We start from the raw sequence: 22,113 nt of genomic DNA, 5'->3' as shown, positions 1-22,113 counted from the left end.
TGTGCCGCCAGGGATCTCCTCCGTGTTAGGGTAGAGGTGTCCTCCCAGCCACTCGGCATCTGCGCAGGCTGGGATCTGACCCCTCTGTCTGTAACACGCAGGCGCCCGTCGAGCTGTGGCTCATGAGGCCACCTCCTCTGCGAGTGAGAGCGGCCCTGGAGCTGCTCTGGGGCAGGCTTTGCCAGGGCGGCTCTCCCGGCCTCCCTGGTGTGCCCGCTGAGTGTGCCCGCTGCGGCAGTGCCCGCCTCTGGCCGTGGCAGACGTCTGCCTCGTCAAACTGCTTCCACTGGGAGCATTGCTCCGAGGTCTGCATCCACATCTGCACCCGTGAAGCAGCGTTCTGGGCCGTGGTGAAAGGGGTGTCGATGCCGGACTCCCACATGGTCGGGGCAGCGTCTTAGTGGCCCTCATGTTCGGGAAGGTGGAAGCCGGGGCCGGGACTGTGAGTGCCTCGTTGGCGCTGCCTGTCCCTCCCCCAGCCCGGCGTCGGTCCGTGCTGGAGCACTGCTCTCCCACGCACGCAGCCCGGCCCCTGGGGACAGTTGGGGCCCTCCCTGTGCTCTGCAGCTGGTGGCAGAGAGCCCGGCTGGCCCTTCTGGGAAGCAGCAGCTCTGACTGTTCCTTGCCTTCCTGGAAGAGCCCCTGCTCTGCTCCGGCCCCTACCAGAGGCTGCGGGAGGCAGGCAGCTCTGCGGCGAGGGCTGCTCTGAGGGGCCGCATCCAGCCCTGCTCCGGTGGCAGGAATGCACGCGCTGAGCCAGGCCCTGCCTGTGATGGGGCTCCCGAGCCCTCGCCCCTGCCTGTTATTTTTAGGAGATGAAAGAAGCACAGTTCCTTGGGGGTGCTGTGGCAAGGGCGGCTCCGAGCCGCTGCTCCCCCCCCGTGCTCCTCCTGCCCCAGAGAACAGGCCTCCTTTCAGGCGGCCCTGGCCCCGCCAGAGGAATTTGCTCCCCCGGCAAGCCCCAGCCGGCTGCTCGAAGGGGAAATAGCTGAGACGCCGGGCGGCGTTTCTTGCATAGCTGCTCCGGCAGCGCTGACCGCAGTGCTTTCCACTGCCTGGAGCCAGGGCCTGCTCCAGCCCAGCCACCGGCTGACCCTCTGCTCCTCCCAGGGCGTCTGTCCCCCAGCGACACCGAGGTTGCTGAAGCTGCCTTGCTGTGCTGCTCTCTGCTGCGGATGGGACCAAAGCGTCTGGCTGAGGTGCGAGAGCTGCAGGAGCTGGGGTGTCCCTCCCTTTGCCCTTGTGTCTCGCCCTCGCCTCTGCCCCAGGCTCTGCTCCCTCCACCCCAAAGCAGCCCATCTCCTGCAGGGCTGCCGCCCTCGTGGGTCACGGCCACGCGGTGGGATTTCTGCTCAGTAACACTTGCATTGCGCCTGGTGCGGGGGAACCAGCACTTCACCACGTCCCTGCTGCCCAGGGTGGCCCCATCTGGTGCCGCACCATGGGGCTGGGTCAGGCCAGAGCAGCTATTGCTGGCCCCTTCCTCTCACCCGCGCGGGCTCCTCCCAGAAGGACCGGTGCCATCTTCCTCTAGCCCAGCACGGGCCGAGGGTGGTGCAGGCAGGGGAGCGGGAGCTGGTGTGGGGCTGGTCCTCGCCCAGCCAGGGCTGCGGGGGGCCGGGGGGGCTTCCTTGCTCCACGTGGGCGTTGGAGGTGGGTGCAGGGGACGGGGCGGGAGGGCAGCTCCCACGCTCTGCGCTACCCTGCAGCGTCAGCTGCGCTGTGCCTCCCGGTCCTGCCAGGCTCCTTGTCCCACCCCAGAGAAGAGCCAGCAGCCGTCGGGGAAATAGAACTGACAACTTTATTAGAGAAAATAAAATTACAACTAAGATGGGTGTGGGAGCTGCTGCCGGGCAGCTGGAGGCGGTGCTGCCAGGGCAGGGGCGGCCGCACCATCCCCAGGGGACAAGGGGCTCCCTGGGGCTCCGCCGGGGCCGTGCAGGGCTGCGAATCCCTGTGTGGTGGTGGGGCCTGGGGCTGAGGGCAGAGCCCTGGGGAGGGCCATGGGGGTGAGGGGAACCAGGGCAGGGTGGGGGAGCAGGGGGTGGGGTGCAGCTGGGACGGCAGGGACTGGGAGCAGAGGGGGGGGCGCGGTGGGGGGGGTACGGGGCCTGCCGGACCGTACCCGTGTGCCGCAGCCCGGGGGACGTGGGCGCAGAGTCTTCTGGCCAGTGGTTGGGGTGGAGGCCCCAGGCTGGGCGGTGCGGGCGTGCAGTGCCAGCTCCCCGAGGCAGGGAAGGGCAGCTGGTGACGGTGACAGTCCTGGGCAGTCCCCAGCAGGGCACAGTGGCGGCGGTGCCGGGCGTGAGGCCTCCCCGCTGGCCCCCAGCAGCTTCCTCCCACCAGTGCAGGGCGAGGGTGGGAGATGCCCGTCTCCGCAGGGGCTGGGGCCCTACGAAATCTGGTTGTTGAGCTGACCTGGGTACTGCTCAAACCGCTTGTTGGCCTCCTCGCTGAGCGCATCGCCTGGGCGGGCAGAGGGCAAGAGCTGTCAGCTCCGGCGCTGCACGCTGCCTGCCCCCCCCAGCGCCTCCGCTGCAGCTGCCCCTGGACCCCAGCCCATGCCTCCCTGCGCCATCCTGCCCCCCGCCCCGCTGCTTCCTCCTCCTGGGCCACCCCTGCGGGACGCTCCCTGCCCCAGCGTGTCCTTGTGCGTCCCCCCCCCCGCCACGTCCCGGGGCTGTTACCGATGTGGCAGCTGTGCACCCAGATGCGGTGCCCGTCGTACTTGCAGTTGCATTTCATGGCGTTGTTGGTGAAGTCGCTCTCTGCCACCTCGAAGTTGGGGTTGATCACAACCTGTGGGGCACGGACAGTGAGGGTCGCGGCCCCCGCCCCACACCTGGCAGTGCTGCAGCCCCACACCGTGTCAGCTTGGCCCTCCCGGCTTCGGTGGAGCCGCTGCCTGCAGCACGGCCCCCAGCACCCCAGCCCCAGCAGGACTTGTCTCCCCAGCTGCAGCGGGATGTGCCGGAGGGCTCCGAGGAGCCGGTGACTGCTGCTGCGGCAGGGTGGCCCCGTCACTGTGCAGCGAGCGTTGCTCAGAGCAGGAAAACCCAGGCTGAAGCTGTGCCGGAGCAGTTCTCGCACAAGCCCTGCACATCTCTGGCACGAGGACAGGCGCTGTCCCACGCCAGCACACGCCCTGCCAGCCCCACTGTGCCCCAACCTGCTCAGAGAGCAGCGAAGAGAGGGCCGGGTGGCTGGGGCGCATGGAGAGCTGGGGGTACGGGGCAGCAGGTGGGGGTGCACGGGGGAGGGCTGCAAGAGGGGCCAGGGGCGGCTCGGCAGCAGCACCTGCAGGATGTAGTTGCCTGGCTTGACATCGGTGATGTCAATCCACTGGCAGTCGATGTCATGCCGGTACAGGTCCCAGCAGCCCACGGTGATGCCCTGCTCCCCAAAGTTGGCGCACTCGTACCGCTTGGCCACATCTGCGGGCAGGAAGAAAGCGCGGCTCGTCGCAGCTACAGCTCTGCGCGGCCCCCGCATCGCCCCACCAGGTGCAGCGGCTGGGCACAGGCAGCCCTGCGGTGGGGACGTGGGCAAGGACGGTGCCCCAGAGCTTCGCAGCGCCCACCTTCCTCACACTCGGTGTCCTCGAGGCAGAAGCTGGCCTTGTGTCCCTCTGCCACCTTGGTGCCGTTGGGTGTCAGGATGTCGTAGTGGGTGAAGATATCCATGCTGTGGTAGTGCCTGCAAGAGGGAGCCCGCGGCGTCCCGGCTGCACCAGTGCCCAGACGCTGGGCAGCTCGGGGGATGCTCGGAGCGGAGGAGGAGACGCACGGAGCAGACAGGAGACTCACGCTGCCCTGTGCCTGGCCCCCCCCGCCCCCCCGATGCCTGCCCGGCCCCTTGCTGTCAGGGAAGGTTCCTGCACCCCCCTGCTCTGAGGCCGCAGTGCTGCAAGGTCAGAGCTCAGTCTTGCCCTCAGCCGGGTGGCCCAGGCTGCATGGCACAACCTGCAGCTCCGTCCCTGTCCCCCCCCCAGCCCCAACACTGCTCATCCAGGGACAGCCCTGAGCCAAAGCAGGCAAAACTGGACATTGGGCAGCAGAAGTTGCCTCATCCAGCCTGTGCCTCACCCGGCACCACCCTCACCCCAGCGTCACCCCAGCAGCACCATCACCCTCTCCCCAGTCTGACACCCACCCCCCCCCACTCCCTCCCCCCCCGGACCAGGCTGTTCCCCTGCCTGCCTGCCTGTCCCTGCCCGTGCCACACACGCACCGGTGGCACTCATGCCAGACCCAGGAGTGCCGGCCAGCCTTGGGGCGGAAGTCGGCGCGGCCGTTGTTGTGGATCTGGGAGGAGAAGCGGAGCAGGCGACGGTGCCCGTAGGGCCAGTTGGCCAGGCGGGCTGAGCTGGACAGGCAGTTCTCCTCGGCGGCGCAGTACAGCATGTGCAGCGGCCGGTCCTCGATGTACGCCGTCTCCTGCACCAGCGGGGCGTGCAGCAGCAGGTCGGAGGCGGCTGGGGAGCAGGCAGCTGCTCAGGGACGGACGGGCGCCCTGCTGCTTGGCAGGCGGCAGGGATGGGGCGAGCACCGGGCGCAGGCAGGGCTGAGCCAGCCGGGGGAACGCACGCCCTCCCCATCGGCTGGGAACAGGCTGAGCCCGCAGCCCCGTCATCTGCAAAGCCCGCTGCCCACAGCCCCGTTGCTCACAGCCCCTGCTGCCCGCAGCCCCCGCTGCCCGCAGCCCCCATCGCTGCTCACTCTCGGAGCAGATGACGCCTGCGGCGAAGCGCGTCCCCGTGTTCCTGCAGTTCAGGCTGGTGCCGTGGTGCTGGCAGTGGCTCAGGGACATCTCATGGCCGGCGCACTTCACCCCGCTCAGCACCATCTCCGTCACGTTGCTGGCGTCCCAGTACCACGTCTCCTGGGGAGGGGGCGAGACAGGCTGGGTGGCAGGGCTGGCTGCCACGGGTGCCTCACCTTGCCCCTCCCAGTCTGCAGCCAGCACCCTGCCACGGCACAGCCCTGCCCACGCGCCCAGGCTGCCCACGAGGGTCCCGTCCCGCGGCGCGGAGCGGCCGCATCCCTTTGCTCCCATATATCCCCACAGCCGTCAGGGAAGCGCCGGTGCCTGTCCTCGCTGGGGTGTCACTGGGGCCCTCCCCACCGGCACCTACCGTCACCGCGTGCAGGGAGTAGCCCAGGCCGAGCTGGCGACAGGCCACCATCGCCTCCTTGGTGGTCCAGCCATCGCTGCACACCATGCCCCACTTACTGCCTCGCTTCACCTCCACGCGGCCCTCAAACGCCGTCCTCCCGCCGGCTAGGCGGATCTGCAGGGAAGCCCTGGGGCCGTGAGCAGGCGCCCCACGCCGTGCCGCCTCCCCCCCATCCCTGTGCCCATCCCTGTGCCCATCCCTGTGCCCGTGGAGCAGTGGTGGTGGCGGCTCGCTGCCCTGGCCAAACTGGCGCTGGCACCTACTTGTAAGCCGTGGTTAGCGAATCCCAGACCCAGCTGGCGACAGGCCACCATCGCCTCCAGCGTACCCCAGCCTTCGCCGCAGACCAGACCCCAGCGGGGTTGGTCCCCGTCGCCAGCCCCCACCGCCACCTCGACCCGCCCCTCGAAGCGGCTCCGGCCCCCGCTCAGCCGAATCTGCGAAGAGAGGCAGTGGCAGCAGCATCACAAGCGATGCTCCTGTTGCTGGGGCTGTGTCCCGCAGGAACGGTCCTGCCCAGCCCCTCCGGCTGCAGCTGCCCCATCCCTGGCGCAGCCAGGACCGTGCTGCGGCGCCCGGACGGGCCCTGGGCCGGGGGCTTCGGGGCACGCGGAGAGGCGGCAGCCAGGAGCTGAGCAGAGCCAGGCACAGCTTTGGTCAGCAGGGAACTCGCCAAAAATGGTGGGTTTGGGGGCCAAGAAACTGCTTGTGAGTTTGGGAATTGTCTCACCAAAGCAGGGAAAATGGTTCATTTTGAAATGGCACTCTCATTTCAGAAATGACAGGTATGAAAGAGTTAAAAATTGTTAAAAAGCCCAAAGTGGATGAAATGACAGGCCAGGGCAAACAGGAACACGTGGCTCCATTTGCTCATTTCATCATCAGTTTAAAAAAAAAAAATCTCTCTCGGTTGGCCCACAGTGATTTTTTTTTTTTTTTTTCTGGCGCTTCTGCTGGGGAGCTGGCATGGGCCGGCAGCAGGGAGAGCGTCGGGGAGCAGCTGCCCCCACCCCACAGGGCACCCAGAGCCCCCCATGGCCTCCCTCCCTCTCCTCACAGGGACAGCTTGGGACTCCGACCCACAAACCCCCCAGGACAGCCCTTGCCTCAGAGCAGGAGAAAACGTGTGGGGTGCCGTGAGGTGCGGAGGAGGAGAGATGATGGGCCATCCTACAGCGGGTCCCACGGGCCCTCCCCCAGCACCCCGCTCCGGAGGCCCCGATGCCAGCAGCCGCCAGGCACCGTGGCCCCGCAGATGCTGGCAAGCCCCCGTGGTGCGCACCAGGTTCTCGTAGCCTGTGTAGGGGATGTTGCAGCGGACGGCTGCATCCTCCGTGTGCTTGCAGTCCTCCTGCGTGATGTTCTTGAAGGGGCAGCTCCAAAGGGACTTCTCGGTGCCCAGGCACTGCACCTCATTCATGTGGATGGGCCCCATCCCTGCCGGGGCGATAGCAGGGCTCAGGGCCCGGTGACACAGGGACGGCCGCGGCCATCCTGTCCTCATGGCTGCCCTTGTTCCTCGGCGTGCACCGAGGGAGCCCGGCGCGCTCCTGGCCCCCGTGGCCGCTGCCCGGGGCAGCACGGCTGAGTGGCTGCGGTCCCCTGGGGGTGCTCGGGACAAGCCCTGCACCGCGTGCGACCGGCGGCCGGGTGCCCACAGGACAAGCCCCGGCCATGGCTTCCCCCAGCCCAGCAGAGCCTTGCGCCTGGACAAGCGCCTCGTCCGCAGGCCCAGGAGGGCGATGCCTGGCCCCTCCACTCCATCACCCTCACCTTGGCCCATGCGTGCCCCGGTGAGGGCCTCCTTGGCGCTGCCGAAGCCCAGCTCGCGGCATACCACGCTGGCCGACAGCAGGTTCCAGCGGTCGTCACAGATCGTGCCCCACTCGCTGCTCTTGAGCACCTCGACACGGCCCTCGCCGACCTTCGCGCCGCCCTTCAGCCGGATCCGTGGCTGCAGAGGAGCGGCGTCAGGGCATGGTATGGGACAGCACGGTATAGCGCGGTGCCGAGCGGCATGGCGCGACACATTGCAGCGCAGCACGGCGTGGCACAGAGGTTGCCGGCCATGAGTCCTGGGATGTGCGGGGACAGGACACCGTCCCCACCTCCTGCTCCGTGAGTTGGTCACCCAGGGACCCACACACTCGCTCTCGGGTGCAGCCCGGGGGACAGAGCCCCGCAGCGGGGCAGCGGCCAGCTGTGGGGCACCACAGGACTTGTCCCCCTCCCTGTGGGGCTCACCTGGCCCTGCTGCTGCTGGCGCTGCTTCTTCTTGTGTGCGTTGCCAGTGGCAAAGAGGGGCCCAGGCACGCAGCTGACGACGGCAGGCATGCCGGCCCCGCAGGCAGCCGAGGCGTTGCCCCGGTAGAACTCGAAGGCACACATGGAGAGGTGCACCTCTGTCCCCGTGCAGGACACAGAGTGCAGGCGGTAGTTGAGCTGCTGCCGCTCCGTGAAGAGTCTGCAAGGAGAGAAGGGCCCTGAGACACGACCGGCACAGCCGGCCAGCAGCGAAGGTGCTGAGGGCCACCCTCCCCGTGGCTGCGCTCGCTGTCCATGCCCCTCGCGCTGTCTGCTGGGGAGAGATGCGCTGTGCCTGCAGGACGCCCGTCCCTCGCCAGCTGCCTGCCCCATGTCCCTGGCAGCGCGGGGGCACGTACAACTCCGGTGGGACTGAGCGGGGCTCCTGGCACTCAGGCTCTCCACTGGAGCCATTTACCTCTTCTTGGACCCTACGTCCTCCCTGCGCTTTTGTTTAGGCTGAGATTTGGAGGCCAGCCTGGAAAACAGAAAACAACCATCAAGGAGCCCGGGACCTGAGGCCGTCACCTCCACGGGCTGCACTGACACGGGGAGCACGGCCTGCCCTGTCTTCGCTGAAGACTGAATTGGGCACATTGGCCCCCCCGGAGACTCATGCACGTCCCCTTTGTGTCACGCACGGGTGCAACGGCATCATCTGCTGCCAGCAATGCGCTATAACTGCCCTCCACAGCAATGATGCAGTTTCCTGCCCACATCCCACCAGGAAACCGTGCTGGCTGCAGCAACATCCCACGCTGCACTGCCACACAGCAGAAGACCAAACACCAGCAGCAACGATTTGATCTGTGGGGTACAAGTGAGGTGTGCCCATGTCCTTGTCCAGACACCAGACAACATCACTGCGCCGTGCTCCAGGGGGAGCAGGACGCCCAGCAAGCACGGCACCAAGCGAGCGGCGCAGGCAGTGGGTGCTCTCCCCAGTGCCACGGGGCACGGTGAGACTCGCTGCGGGCTTGCAAGGACCCACCGCCAGTGAGGGGAGCTCCCGGGGCACACGCCGAGCGGCGCAGGCAGGAGGAGGCTGCCCGGGGCCCAACGCACACGTGATGTAGGTATGGTCCCAATACGCTCAGATGCTCTGCTTCACGTGGGAAGGAAGATGCTGAGCAGGGCCAAAACCCCAGGGACCACACGGAGTGAAGAGCAGAGTGCCCCAGAACAGGGCAGGGGACTGACACCTCCCCGGGGACGAGGCAAAACCCAGCCTGGCAGCTGACCCCGCTGGCCGGCAGCAGGTTCGCGTCAGCCCGCACGGCCCCGTGAGCCCCAGGACGTAGCACGGGGCCGCCAGGAACCGGGATTCAAACGGCTGGATGGGGGATATCAGCACCCGGTCGAACTCATGAAACATCTTGATCCTGCACCCAGTTCTGGGTCCCCAGCAGGCATCAGCTAAGCACTGTGAGCCCTGTGGAGAGCCACCGAGACAGTCAGGGCTGGAGGAGAGACGAGGGCGTGGGGCTGCTCCAGCCGGGGGCCGAGGTGGCCTCAGGGGGCTCTGGCAGTAGCCGACCTGCACCTGCAAGGGGCTGTCAGGGAGCCAGAGCCCGGCTCGTCCAGCCGTGGGAGGGAGGAGCACGAGAGGACACAGGCGTGACTGGCCACACGAGGTTCAGACTCAGCGTAAGGAAAACTTTTTCCCCATGAGGGCTGTTCAGCACTGGAGCAGAGGCCACAAGGCTGTGGGATCTCCATCCTTGGAGGTTTTCAAAAGCCAACTGGATGAAGTCTTGGGCTGACCCACAGCTGGCCCTGCTCCCTCCAGGGGGGTGGATCAGGACGCCCCGAGGTCCCTTCCAGCCTGCGTTAGTCTGTATGACTGCAGCCACGCAGCCCCAAATTGATCTGCCCCGGCAAACCAGCACGTGGCTTTCAGGAGGCAGCTGAGGGAAGGGAGCAGACCGCAGCTTCGTGGACTGCGCAAAGCATTTCGCCCAGTGCTGCAGGGGAAATACCCACTCATTGGAAAAGGGGTAGCCAGCACCAAGCCCGACAAATAACAGCACGTTGCAGTGAGGGGGACCTGTGGGTGGGGGTTTGAGGAGACCCCAGTGGGCTGACCCCATCTGGATTCCCATCACCAGCATAGGCATGGCTGCAGGAGCTGGCAAGGATGCCTGTTGGGGACGTAGAACGGGGACCAGAGACAATAAGGAGCTCGGGATGGGTCCAGAACGTGGGGCACCTTTGGCACCAGGGAAGGTGGTGGGACCAGGGTGAGGTCGTGTACTGGGGGCAGAGCAACATCTCTGCGCGGCAGTGGGCTCAAGTGAGAGTTGCCACGGCATAGCCCGGAGAGGTTGGGCTCAGGCTCGCTGCACCCACCACCAAACTTGGCAGCAGGGTTCAGGGACGGAGGGAAGTGGCAGCCAGACTGTCCCTTGGGACTGGCAGAAAGGCAGCAAGACGCGAGTGGGCAGAGGGTGCAAGAGATCCCGAGCAGATGGACAAGACCTGCCACACCGCGCCCATCACACCGGTGCCCAGCACTGTTAGCACCGCCGTGCCCATCACCCTGGTGACCCGCACCGCTAGCGCTGCTGAGCAAGTGCTCTTCTCATGCCTGCACCAGCCCACCCTGCAGGGAATGGAGGGGTGCGCAGCCTTTCCAGCTTCCCCACCGCTGCTTTCTGCAGAAAGCAGCCCATTTCCACAGCCATCCCTCCCCATCCGCCAGGAGAGACGGCTCCGCTCCAAGGCCTCCTGGTCCCCGTGGGGCCACGGCACAGGACGCTGGAGCCTTCTCCGCGCCTCCCAGGGGATCCTGCCCACAGTGGGTCTGCGCCGCAGACGCTGACCCTGTGCCAGGACTCCTGCCTGGTGCGTGGGATGGGGGCTGCTCTGCCTGGGGCACAGCCGGCCCGGGAGAAGGATTGTCTCTCGCGGGGGACGGGGTACCCTGGCACGCACAGGCAGGTCCCACCAGGGCGGGGTTTGTCCTGCCTGCCCAGCACCGCCCTGGCCCTCGGTCTGCTCCGTCTGGATCCATTTGCGCCAGGATCTGTTCTGACGGCAGAGACCGGCAGGGCCGGACAGCCCAGCTCTGCCAAGGGCTCAGCAGATGGGGCGCCCCGGCCCCTTACCTGCTGCCTGGCCTCGGGCTCCGGCCCTTCATCCTGGTCGCGCGCTTCAACCGCCTGCGGGAGCAACACCGTGGCTGCCCGGTCAGGGGCACGTGCAGCACCAGGCACCGCACTGGGCACCACACCGTGGGCAGCGTGTCCGTGCCCACACCCCTGGGCCCCTCACTCAGGCCATGGCGATGCTGGGGCATCGCTCTCTGGCTCGGCTGCAAACCTCCCCTCGTCACGGGGACCCCTGCGCTCCGTGCCGGAGGGAAATGTGGAGCTGCACCACTGCCAGGGAGCAAAAGCCGCCCTCTCGGAGTGGCCTCTGCGGTAGTGCATGGGGCAGGCGGGTGGACACGGCCCCCCAGCCACGCCATGGCCCCCCAGTTTGGTTAGTGAGTGCCATCCCCTCAGCACTGTCCCCCTGCCGTCGCCCCAGCACTGCCCCTGGCACTGTCCCCACCTCTGCCCCAGCCCCATGCCCCCCGGCTCTGCTCCAACAGCCCAGCCCGGCAGGCTCCCTGCCGGCCTCACTCACTTGTAGAAGTTCCTGTTGACCTTCTTCTCAGCAGGGAAGCCCATCATGCCGCAGATGACGCGGCTGTTCTGGCCGTCCCAGCCCTCGTCGCAGATCTGTGCCCAGCCGTCCTTGTAGCGTACCTCCACGATGCCCTCCGTCACCGGCAGCTGCCTCCGGGCCCCGGACACCACCGGCCGCAGGCGAACCTCCTCCACATGGCTCTGCTCGGTCTGCAGGTGGGGAACAGAGGCAGCCACATCTGATGGCCCCGGGTGGCCAAGGGCCTAACTCCACCCTGTGCAGCCAGTGCCCCATGTCCCCCCTGCTCCCCCGGTGCGTCTCGTGGGAGCACAGCCAGGAGAGCCAGCGCTGCCGTCTTGGGGCCCAGCACCCGGAGGGAGGGTGCCCAGACTGCCCCACGCCCAGGCACCCACCCAGAGCAGGACGGCAGCAGCGGGTGCCAGGACGCTGGACACGGCCCCAGCCCCCCTTGCCTCGCGGGAGACCTGCTGTCCCGCGCCCAGAGCTGTGCCGTGTCCCCACACCCAGGCCACATCCTGAGCAGAGGAGCCTTGTCCCCCGCAGGCACTGTGGCTGGGGGGGGACGAGGGACCCAGCTGGGAAGACAAGGGCAGCCACAAGAGCTGGGCTGAGAAACAGAGAGCCTGGAAGGGAGAAAGAGAAAGAAGGAGAGGCGAAGCGTGCTGGAGGAGTGTGGCGTGGAGGAGCGGCTCTGGGGCCGAGGGTCCCCGGCAGGTGGGAGAAAGAAGAAATCAGGCTGCAGAGGTGTGACAGACCCCCTGGCCTGGAGAAGCTGCAGGTTGGGATGCTCCGGGGAGGCCGTGGCAGCGCCACGCTCCCATGCAGGGCAGGGGAGGGATGTGCCTGCTGCAGGGTGGCCCGCCGCAGTGCCGACTGCTCCCTACGGCCCCAGAGCTGGGCTGGGCGCACCCCAGGGAAATAGGTGCTCACGCAACGCAGGGGCACTGCACGTCCGGGGAGCCAGAGCAGTGCGGTAGCACGCTCCCCTCTCCATGGGGAGACGGGGACAATCCGTGTGCTAGGGCTGGGGGAAGGCACCGACAGAGTCCCCCGCTCCTGCACATGGGAGCCTGCCAGAGTGCGGTAGGGAAGCTCTTCAGGGAGGACTGAGGCCAGGCTGGGCTGCCCCACGGCAGGGCTGCCCCACGGCAGGGCTGCCCCACGACAGGGCTGCCCCACGGCAGGGCTGCCCCACGGCAGGGCTCCCGGCAGCCTGCTCTGCAGGATCCCAGGCAGCATCGGCTGCCCGCTCTGGCCAGCGGCTTCCTCACCTCGATGATGTTGGAGTCCTTGAAGCCTGGGATGCGCTCGTCCTTGCAGATGACACCCGCATCTTCCTCATGGCTGCAGTCACTGTTCCCCCAGCCCCGGTGTTTGCAGTCCCCAATGCTCTTCTCACCGCCGGCACAATTTACGTTGTCCAGCCAGATCCGCCCTGCCAGACACCAGGGCCAGGGGTGAGGGGGGCCAAGCCCCTGCGGCATCCCCCAGGAGCAGGGAAGGTGCCTCCGGAGCACGGCCAGGGACCACGCAGGTGTACAGCAGGAGCGTGGGTGTTGGACTGCGGGCAGCCCTCCCTCGGCACAAAGCTGAGGCCAGCGAAACGCAGAGCAAAGCCCTGAGCAGGGGGATCTGCAGATGGGGAGTTTCCACCTCCCCAAGGGGCTGCTCTGCCAGACGTAAAGCCCCCATGTAACGTGCACCCCGGGGTCTGTACAGCATCTCACCTGCAGCACAGCCCGCTACGCCTCTGCACCACACGCCCACGCCAGCCCGGACCTGCAGCCCCCTGCACCACCCAGCACAGCCCCACCGCTGTCGTGCCTGCCTGCAGCCTGCGCCCTGGCTATACGCACAGCCGCGCGCACACAAACACGCAGAGTCTCCCAGCCTGCTTCGCACGTGCATCCGCGTGCACGGGCACTCAGCAAACACGAGACCTGCCCGCCCCTGCCCCCCCACCACCAGTGCATGCAAACCCGCTGTGGCACCCACACCGCCCCATGGCAGCGGGCTGAGGTGCAGCCACAGCCAGGCTGGCCCCAGCCCATGCAGTACGAGGGGCCGTGCCCACTGCCCCTCTCTTACCGACGCCTTTGCCGTACTTGGCGCTGTGAGCCCAGCCAGTGGCGGCCACGAAACCGAGGTGCCGGCAGAGCACGTGCGCGTTGGCCAGCGTGAAGTCGTCGTCGCAGATGGTGCCCCACTCGTCATTGTAGAAGACCTCGACGCGGCCCTCGTTGTGCTTGCGTGGGTAGCCAGCCAGGCGAAACTTCAGCTGGGGTCCGGGGGTGTGCGTGGGGCCCGGGGGGGTGGGCTGGGCGCTGCCCACCCACAGCCACACGCCGCTCAGCAGCACCAGCAGCTCCTGCCGTGCCCACGTGCCGCAGCTTCCCATGGCAGCTTGGCTCTGCAAGTGCAGAAAGGGTCAGGATGTGCAGGACGGACAAGTCCTGCCAAAACATCAGCTCCCCTCACCCAGTCCCGCGCTGGTTAAACCCCCCGCTCACACGCAGCTTGGCTCAGCACCAGCGTGCCCGTGCACCTTGTCCCCGGCCAGAGCCAGCCCGCTCTCGCCGCCCACCCGGTGCCTCCCGCGCGCGGCCCCCCGCACCAGCCCTGCACCCCCGGGGCTGCCGTCGGCCAGGGCTCTGCCCAGCGCCTCCCCATCACCTCGCACCCCTCTGCGAACGGCCGCTACCGAAATCCCACCGTGCTGCCAGGTCGCATCTCCTGCACCAAAGGGCAGTGACGGCAGACAGGCAAAGGGGTGTGCGTCACCCCCAGAAGAGTCAGCCAGAAAGGAGGGGGGTTGGCTGCCAGAGCAGAGGAAGCTGGAACAGGCCCAGGGCCCAGGGAAAGCCCGGCTGGAGCTTGAACCACCAGAAGCGGAGCAGCGGCTGCCGGCCGTGGGGGGCTGCCAGCCCACGCTCCTGCCCACTGCGAGGAGAAGGGCAGCGCCTTTCACATTCCTCTGCGTGCGGCATTTCTCCAGCCCTCCAATAACGTCTGCGGCTCCCTGAATACCTGAGGGAGATGTGGTATTCCTGCACCAGCCCCATCGGCAAACAATGGTGAAAACACTTCTCTGTGAACCGCCTTCCCCAGCGCTATTCCCACCGATCCCGGCGGGGACCACTTTAACCCCGCAGGTGCCGGAACAGCATCTCTGCACAGGCGGAATCAGCCCTGCTCCACGCTGGGCTGGCCGTGCTCTTGACAGCAAAGCTCCGATGCTCACCCAGCACCACCGGCACGATGACCTGCCTGCCTCCTGTCACCGCAGCCTCACGTCACCCTTCCAGCCTGTCCCTTCCGTGGGTGGGAAAGCGCACCCCCAAACCTGGGAGCCCCCCCAGGACAGGCCCACCAGAACTATGTCTCTGCGCCCTAGACCCCCACCCCAAGAGCAGATCCTGCCCACTGCACTCGCACAGGTCGTTTGTCATGCGACGACGTTAAAAAGAACAAGGTGTCGCTTACCCACACGTAGGGTGGGCAAGACTCCAATGTTTAAGACTCCGACGTTTAGTTACAGGGTTACAGAGGAAGGAGGTAGGGTCCCCACAGTGGCTTTGGGAAGGGGGTCCTCACAGAGCGAAGGGGCCGGGGAGTCCCCCCTCGGACAGCACAGCCTCTCCGGGGCTTCACCGTCAGCCTGGCTGCCAGTACAGGGCTGGGCTGGTACGGCTGACCCGCCGCCCTGCGGCCCCCGGGACAGGGCTTCCACAGAGGCTCCATTAGCAGGAATCGGCTCCGTTCCTGCTCCGCTCACTTTTCCAGACGATGGAGGCCAGGTACCCCCTCCAGCCCCTGGGAATGCCTCCTGGACCCGAGGCAAGGATGAACCAGGAGGGTTTGAACCCAGAGAGAGCCCCTTTTCCATACCCATTGCACCAACAAAAACCCCCAAACGGGCCCAGCCCCGCTGCCCGCCTGCCCCTTCGGGCGTGCGCCGTGTCGGGGGTGCCACCACGAGCAGCGAGTTCCTTGGGATGAGCGCCTGGTGCCCGCAGGGATGCTCGGGGAGAGTGAGGGGTAACAAGGACCAACGGCGCCCGTCCAGGTCCAGGCCAATGCAAGACACCGTGGCGGGAAGCGCACCAACCCCCTCGGGGCAACCGCACCAGCGCCTGGGCACGGGGACAGCCCCCCCAGGCGTGTCCCTGGGACAGGGCAGCGCTGATGGCGATACGGCAGCAGGCAGGAACGCGCCCCGGCTCGGGGCAGCCCCTGAGCCCTGAGGTTGGTGGGAGCTGGCTCCAGGCTCCCCGCACCTCAGCTGCCCGCTCTGGCACTGCGAGAACAAAACAAAGCCCAGCAGGAAGTGTATTTGTGGGCAGGCAGCAGGGAAACGCTTTGCTGAACCTTTTAATCAGCCTGTTATGGCAGGAGAACGAGGAGGGCAAGCACAAAGGGCCACCCCAGCCCTGCCAGCGGCCCGGGGAAGGGGGGCTCTGGGCTTGCCAGGGGCAGGCAGGGCTCCATCCGCATCCCTGCTCTATCTGGAAAGCAGCAAGGGGATGAGCTTACCATCTCACAGCAGTAATAAAACACTTATTCCACCCATTGGTCACCGAAGGGACATCCCCCCCGCACAAATAAATCCTCAGAGCTATACCACTTTGCACATGACACAGAAGTTCGGGCCCTCTCAGTGCTAATTGCTAACGCACCTTGGGAGACTGCGGAAGCAGCGAGTGCCTACGGACTAAAGCTTCCTCAGCACTTGCACCGAATCCCTGCTGATGCGGACTGCAGGCAGTCTCCAGGCTGTTTTGCAACAGGGTCAACGCAACGCTAAAGGACAGCAGCACAATTAATGCCAATCTCCACAGTACTGCAGAAATAGCCTGGTCAGAAAGCTGGTGTGACCTTTTATGAGATCACAGGGTCGGTTAATTGGAGTAACTGTGTTGATATAACAGGCTGAGACTGGAAGGCATTCAATTCATCTTGCACCACCTTTTAATGAATAATTAGCACTCAACAAAATCAGTGCGCCTTCTACTAAGTGGATTAAAACTGGTCACCTGCTGGAACTAAAATGTGGTTACAACAGGGAAGTCACCATTCAGTGGGCTTTCTGGTGAGGATCACACGCTTTTCAGAGCAAAGCTGTGTCTGGAGGAGGAAAAAAGTTCTCTCCTAGTACAGCCTGCAAAGACAGAAATGGGGCGAGCGTGGAGAACTGTGATGGGGACAGACCTGGTCAGCCTGGCAAAACAGCATCATGTAGCCTATATCCTTGACTACACGGAAAGTTTAAGCCCGTGCACTTAGGAGCAAAGCATGCAGGACCAGAGACCAGAACACAGCACCTGAGAAAGCGCTTGGGCTTTGCGCGGCACAGCACCAAGTCCTCACCGAGCCCCAGCAGCGTGACCTCCAGGATCTCATTGCTCAGCCTGAGCAGGATCACTGAAGTCACCAGTGTCAGTGAGACCCTTGGCTTGACGCGAGGTCTCAGCCCCAGCCCTGCAGTGACGCGGAGCAGCTCCACATGCGCCCGCTGTCTTACAGCCCTGCCAGACGAGCGCCTGGCCCCATGGCTGGCTGGGCACGGGGCGCAGCCGGAAGAGCCGATGCTGGGAGAGCCTCCACGTCCTCACACCGTGGTGGTCGGGGCGAGAGCCGTACGGCTGCGCGAGGCCACGACAAACGTCCCCCAGCCCAGTACCCCAACCCCTACAGCAGTGGCAGTGATATCCCGCTGATGCCCTGCTCTGTCACCCCCAGCTCGGCTCCCTTAGCCTCCGTATTTAAAAGACCACTGTGGATTTCTCTTCCTCACAGTCCTTCAGTTGCTTCTGAACCTGCTCAAACTTCTGCCATCCCTTTCTGCATTAACCCCAGCTTGCTGCCACCCTTGGCGCTCTTCTCCCGGGTCACGGCTTTCCCCTGCCCAGGCTCCAGCTTCCCCTGTCCATACTGCACTTCCTCTGCCCTCGCAGCTCAGCCTGTCCTCAGCTCCCGCCGCTTGTCTCGGAATTTCCCAGTGACACGTCCTGTTGAGCTCTGCACAGGCCACCAGCACTTCCCGCACCCAGCCTAGGACAGCTGCCGGGCTGGCGGTGCAAGCTCCCTAGGGCACGGCAGGAGCCGTTTCCCCATTTCTTACCACCTCCCTCCCTGAACGTGCTCCGAGTCCATGTACCAGGGAGGTCAGGCTAACAGGGCTCTCATTGTCCAGATCACTTTTTCCATTTTCTGAAACTCAAGCAGTGCATTTGCTCTTCTCCAGCCATGTGACGCTGCCCGACTTCCCCGCTCTGCTGGCAGGCTTTGCTCCCGGCGAGGCTGTCCCAGGGAGCTCTGCCCACCCCCAGCCGCAGCGGGGCTGTCCCGGGGAACGGCGGCACAGCTTTGCGGGCTGGCAGAAGGGGCCGATCCGTGCGCAGCATCTCCCGGTTTCAGCCTGGGGCCCCTTCCCTCCAGCCGGAGGGCCGGCCCTACACAGCCTTACGGGACCGCGGTCCTGCCGGCTGGCACGGCAGGAGGGCACAAGATCTGTGCCAGGGCCGGGGCTCTTTGGCTGGGACGGACAAGCCGGGGGAGCGTCCCTCCACCCTGGAGGGGCTGATCACGCAGCACAAGAGTCCCAAGGGGGACTGCCCGTCTCCTCCCCACCTCTGGCTAGGGGAAGGTGCACCCCTTTGCCCAGCCTCCACGGGCTACTCCTGCTGAGAGCCACGGTCCCACAAGGGCGGCAGCTGCCACCCCGTCGGCACACGGGACAGCTGGTGCCACCAGCAGCACCGCGGGAGGACGTGAGCGCTGGTGCTTTCAGAGGAGCGGGAATCCGCAGGAACCGCACGCGCCTCCTGGAGAGGGTGAAGGGCAGAGGTACAGACAGCCTGGGCAAGGCCAGTCAGCACCTGTGGGAGGGGCAGGGGACTGGGAATAACCTGGGACAGGGACGGGGTGTCCACGCGTGTCCCCTGGCTGCCGCCGCCGCGCACGGTCCTGACTGGCCTTGCCTGCCCCAGCCGTCCTGCTGCCGGCTGCCTGCTCCAGCCAGGGACAGTCTTCTCTTGGACTGGGGCTCCTGCCAGAGCCACTGGCCAGCCCGTGCCGTGCCGTGCTGAACGTGCCTGTCCTGGTGCACAAGTGGGCTCAGACACACAGCAGCACTCACGCTGCAAGCGGAAAGGGCTCGGGAGGACAGGCTGGTCCTGAGTAAACGATGAGCATGGGAGTCGGAGAGCAGCCCAGGTCCTCGCCACTGCCCAGGAAACCTCAGGAATGTCCTGGCCGGGCTCGTGCAGGGCCCCGAGCCACCTCCCAACCTGCGGTGCAGCTGGTGCTGGCGGCAGGGCATCCAAGAGCCCTGTGGGGCTGAAACCCCAGGGGCGCCCGCACTCCCCCGGCCTCAGCCCTGCGCTGCCGAGGCCGGCGTGGGCGCAGCGACCCTTTGGTGCAGAGGGCAGCCCTGCGCGGCAGCAGGAGCCACGGCACTGCTCGACCTGCTCCCATGGCAGCCCACTGGCTCTGCCTGTCCCAGCAGATGACGGGGGGTCCTGTGCCCGCCTAGGACTGAACCACCCTGGCAGGGCCTACAGCCCTCCCAGCCAGGCACTGCCCCCACCGTCGCTCTGCTCCCCCGACTGCATCTTGCACAGGGGCTGCACCTCCTGGAGGGGCTTGGCTGTGCCAGCGGGGGTGAGCGGTGCTGACAAGGGGTGCCCAGAGCCCGGGGCGGGGGGCTGCTGTCTCCCAAGGACTGTTCAAATCTGATGTGCCATTCGGCACCCACCGGGCACTCGGAGGGACATCGGTCTGCCCCAGCAAAACCCCAGCGAATGGCAAACAGACCTCGGAATGGGGCAGCTCCTGATGGACCGGGGCCCCTGGCAAGTCAGCAGGTTTGATCAGCGTGCGTTAGGGCAGTCAAGCGTGGGGCATCCTTGCGGCAGAGGGACAACATCCCAGGCCGCAGCAGCGGGGAAGGGCCAGGCCACGGTGGGCACCGCAGGAACATGCTCTCTCACCAGCGGTCTTGGACGCACACAGAGACATGGAGCAACCCAGGCACTGACAACTGGAAGGACTCAGAGAAGAGCAGCGCAAGCGACTGAAGAACTGGGAAACCCGCCAGCACAAGAAGGAAGAAGTGCCGTTTATCCTTCCTTGGGAAGGTTAAGGGGTGACATGGTCACACTCTGCCGAGGCCCACTCTGAGAGCGTGGGGTCGCATCCCCAGCACTAGGGGCAGGAGAAGGTCTGGCGGGTCCCGGGGCTTCAGGCACTGGGCTCCATCCCTCCCCTTCTCCCCAGAGCCCCAGCTCGCAAAGCGCAGCGCTGGCCCTTTCGCAATCCCAGCTGCCTGGAGGGGCCTGCTTCACTTTTCCTGCTTCCTGGCAGCCCTGGGGTGCCGGCAGCGCGTGTGCACGAGCTGGGGGAGCCCCGACACCCCCCACCCTGCTCTGGCCGGGACTGGCCGGCTCCCTGCCTGCAAGGGACTCCGTGGGATCAGAGCTCCAGGGTGAGCACAGCCAATGTCTGGTGCGCAGCAAGGCTCCACAGCTGAACTGGTCCCAGAAGCACTGGGGAACAGCCCAGAGCCACCACAGGAGCCTGGTCACCCTGGCAGGCTTGGTGATGCCTCCTGACACCACCCACCTCCTGCTGGCTTGGGAGCTCACTGCCCCCTCAGCGCCCGGGTGCCTGCCCATGCCGTCCTGCTGCGTGCCCCCATCCCGGGCAGTGACAGGGACACTGCTGTGGACAGCACACCCCGGCTCCCAGGGCTGTCTGGGGTGCCAGCTGCGGCAGAGCACTGAGCGCACACTGGGGCCGCGCTTCCCTTCCTCTGCCGACTCTGGGTCCAGCCCCGTTGAGCCACCTGATGTCCTCCTGTCCCGCTGTCACCCTCTAAGCCAGGGCGGGTCACAGTACAGCTCTTTGCAGTTCCTAACACCCCCCCCCCCCAGTTTCCTCAGGACACAGCAGGGCCCTCAGCTCTGCCAGCGCTTGCCTGCTCTGCTCTGCGCTCCCCTGGGCTCTGGAGGGGCAGCCCTGGGAGGAACCGGGTGTAAGCAGGAGGGAGAGACCCCGGAGGAACGTGTACTACACTACAGCCATCAGCCACACGGTCTCACCAGCCCAGACAAGCTGAGGGGCAGGTGACAGGTCTGGGGGGCCCAGGCACCCCAGAGCAGAGGCAGTGTACCTGGAGCTGCTGGGAGATAGGTGACCTGCTCAGCTGCCCGCCTGCTACTCTGGAGAGCAGCTGGGAAGATGCAGGGCCAGCAGAGAATGAGAGCAAAGAGAGAGTGCCCCCCCCAGCCCTCCTGCCTCACATCCCTTCATGCATCCTCTCTTCCAAGGGCTACAGCAAATTGCGTCTTCACGGAAATCCTGAGTCTCCACCGGCCTTTGCAAACCGCAGCTCAGCAAACAAGCCTCCCGGAGCCCGCACACAGCACGCTCAGGGATACGGTGCGGCTGCACGGCCCAACGTGGCACCCCACAAACCTGCTGGGTCTGCTGGGCGCCCCTTCCCATCCAGCACGTGGGAAACGCGCGCTGCCCGCGCTGCCCGCGCTGCCCACACCCTCTCACCCTGCCACACCGGGCCACGCGGCACAGCTAACGGCTTTACACGACTCCCCGGCCCGCGGTGCTGCCGGCACAGCGCACAAAGCAAGCGAGCCTTCTGCGGCAAACACCGGGCACCCCCGCACGACCGCGGAAAGCCAAAGCCCGTGCCGCCAGCACCCCACGGACACGGCACAGACGCGCTCCGACAACCGGGGGGCTTCGGCGGGGAAACCGGCGCCCTGCCCGCTCACACAGCCCTCGCACGGCGCGGCCCCAGCAGCCCGCCCTGCCACAGCGGCCGCACAGGAGACGCCCGGGCCACTCGCACCCGGCTCCGCTCCGCGCCCGCCCCGAGGCACCGCCGGCCCCCGCCGCCGCTCCTCACGCACCCGCGCGGCGCGGCCCTCCAGCCCCACGCGGCCACCGCCGGGCCGGCAAGGCGGCACCCCCGCCCGGCAGCAAACGGCCGCCCCCATCGCACCCTCGGCCGCGTCCCGACACGGCCGGTCGGGCTCCGCGGGTGCCGGGCGCGGCTCGGCGCGCCCAGCCCCGCCGCTCCCGGGACGGTGCCGCGCCGGTCCGAGCCGCGCTCCCCGCCGGCGCCGGGCCGGCCCCACACGGCCGCCCCGGGCGGTACCTCTCGTCCCCGCGGGCTGCGCAGCTCCGGCAGCGCCGAGCGAGAGCGTCCAGCCGAGTGCCGGCGGGGCCGTGCCGGGCCGAGCCGTGCCGTGCCGTGCCGTGCCGCCCCTCTCCGCCCCGGCCCGCCCCGCGCCGTGCCCGAGTGTCCGGGGCCGGGCCCGCGCCGAGCGGCCCCGGCCCGGCCCCGCAGCCGGTACGGCGAGGACGGGCCCCGCGGCCCCGGCCCATCGCTGCGGGATGGGGCCGGCCCCACCGAGGCTCCCGTCCCGGCTGGGCTCCGCTCCAGGGCCGGCACCGGTCCCCCCGGATGGAGCCTCGGGGGCTGCCCCACCGCTCCGGGGCCGCTCCGGGAGCCGGGGCGGGGGGCAGCCGCGGGCCTGCCTCCGGACAGCCCCAGCCCTCCCCACCCGCCCGTGGAGGATCACCGAGCTTCGCTCCCACCCGCGCGGCCGTGGGCACTGGGTCCCACTGAGCTCCCCATCCAGCCTGGGTGACCCGCGGCAGCCTCGGGTACCCTTCGGAGCGGCTCTCGGGGCACAGCAAGCCAGAGAGCGCAAAGGCTCAGGGAAGGGCAGGGCTCCTGGCCTCTTGGCCACCCCTGCCCCAACCTCCTCCTCACCCCAGGGACTGCGGGACGGCCAGCTCTGGAGGGCGTGGAAGAGAAAACTTCAGTGAGGGTTTGCTCCTTCCACCCCTCCCTCCCAGCTCTTCTCCGAAGGGCTGGACAGACATCCCCCCTCGGCCATCCTGCCTGTCCTGGACCTGCAGCGGCCCCCAGACCCAAAAGGCAGCTGTGA

At 67.0% G+C, this 22,113-nt stretch overlaps 1 protein-coding gene across 8 annotated transcripts; it reads right to left on the bottom strand.

The window, feature by feature from the left end:
- Nucleotides 1-1,783: 1,783 nt before the first annotated feature.
- On the bottom strand, nucleotides 1,784-21,833 carry LOXL3 (lysyl oxidase like 3). 8 transcript variants are annotated; one of them, XM_054825134.1, is made up of 16 exons: nucleotides 21,742-21,833; nucleotides 13,223-13,544; nucleotides 12,406-12,569; nucleotides 11,111-11,322; nucleotides 10,588-10,641; nucleotides 7,899-7,958; nucleotides 7,421-7,640; nucleotides 6,950-7,130; nucleotides 6,459-6,613; nucleotides 5,440-5,613; nucleotides 4,719-4,881; nucleotides 4,231-4,474; nucleotides 3,581-3,696; nucleotides 3,298-3,434; nucleotides 2,688-2,799; nucleotides 1,784-2,466 (listed from the first exon to the last, which is right to left on the bottom strand). In XM_054825134.1, exons 2-16 carry the CDS (start codon nucleotides 13,530-13,532, stop codon nucleotides 2,393-2,395), a joined length of 2,376 nt encoding a protein of 791 aa, XP_054681109.1. In that variant the 5' UTR covers nucleotides 13,533-13,544; nucleotides 21,742-21,833; the 3' UTR covers nucleotides 1,784-2,392. The 8 variants fall into 8 exon arrangements, with proteins under 8 accessions (XP_054681109.1, XP_054681114.1, XP_054681115.1 ...); XM_054825139.1 differs by lacking the exon at nucleotides 21,742-21,833 and adding an exon at nucleotides 21,315-21,583; XM_054825140.1 differs by lacking the exon at nucleotides 21,742-21,833 and adding an exon at nucleotides 21,159-21,304.
- Between the last annotated feature and the right edge of the window lie 280 nt (nucleotides 21,834-22,113).

The sequence above is a fragment of the Grus americana genome, chromosome 4, assembly GCF_028858705.1.
Source record: "Grus americana isolate bGruAme1 chromosome 4, bGruAme1.mat, whole genome shotgun sequence".
Taxonomy (NCBI): Eukaryota; Metazoa; Chordata; class Aves; order Gruiformes; family Gruidae; genus Grus; species Grus americana.
The sequence above is the reverse complement of the archived record's forward strand: the minus strand, read 5'-3'. Positions and strand labels throughout refer to the sequence as shown.

Coding starts and splice junctions, on each gene's coding strand:
- LOXL3 (XM_054825132.1), bottom strand. Junction 7,959..10,587: donor AGCCCGAGGCCAGGCAGCAG/GTAAGGGGCCGG, acceptor TCTGTTTTCCAG/GCTGGCCTCCAAATCTCAGC. Junction 4,882..5,439: donor TCGCTAACCACGGCTTACAA/GTAGGTGCCAGC, acceptor CCCCCTCCCCAG/GAGACGTGGTACTGGGACGC.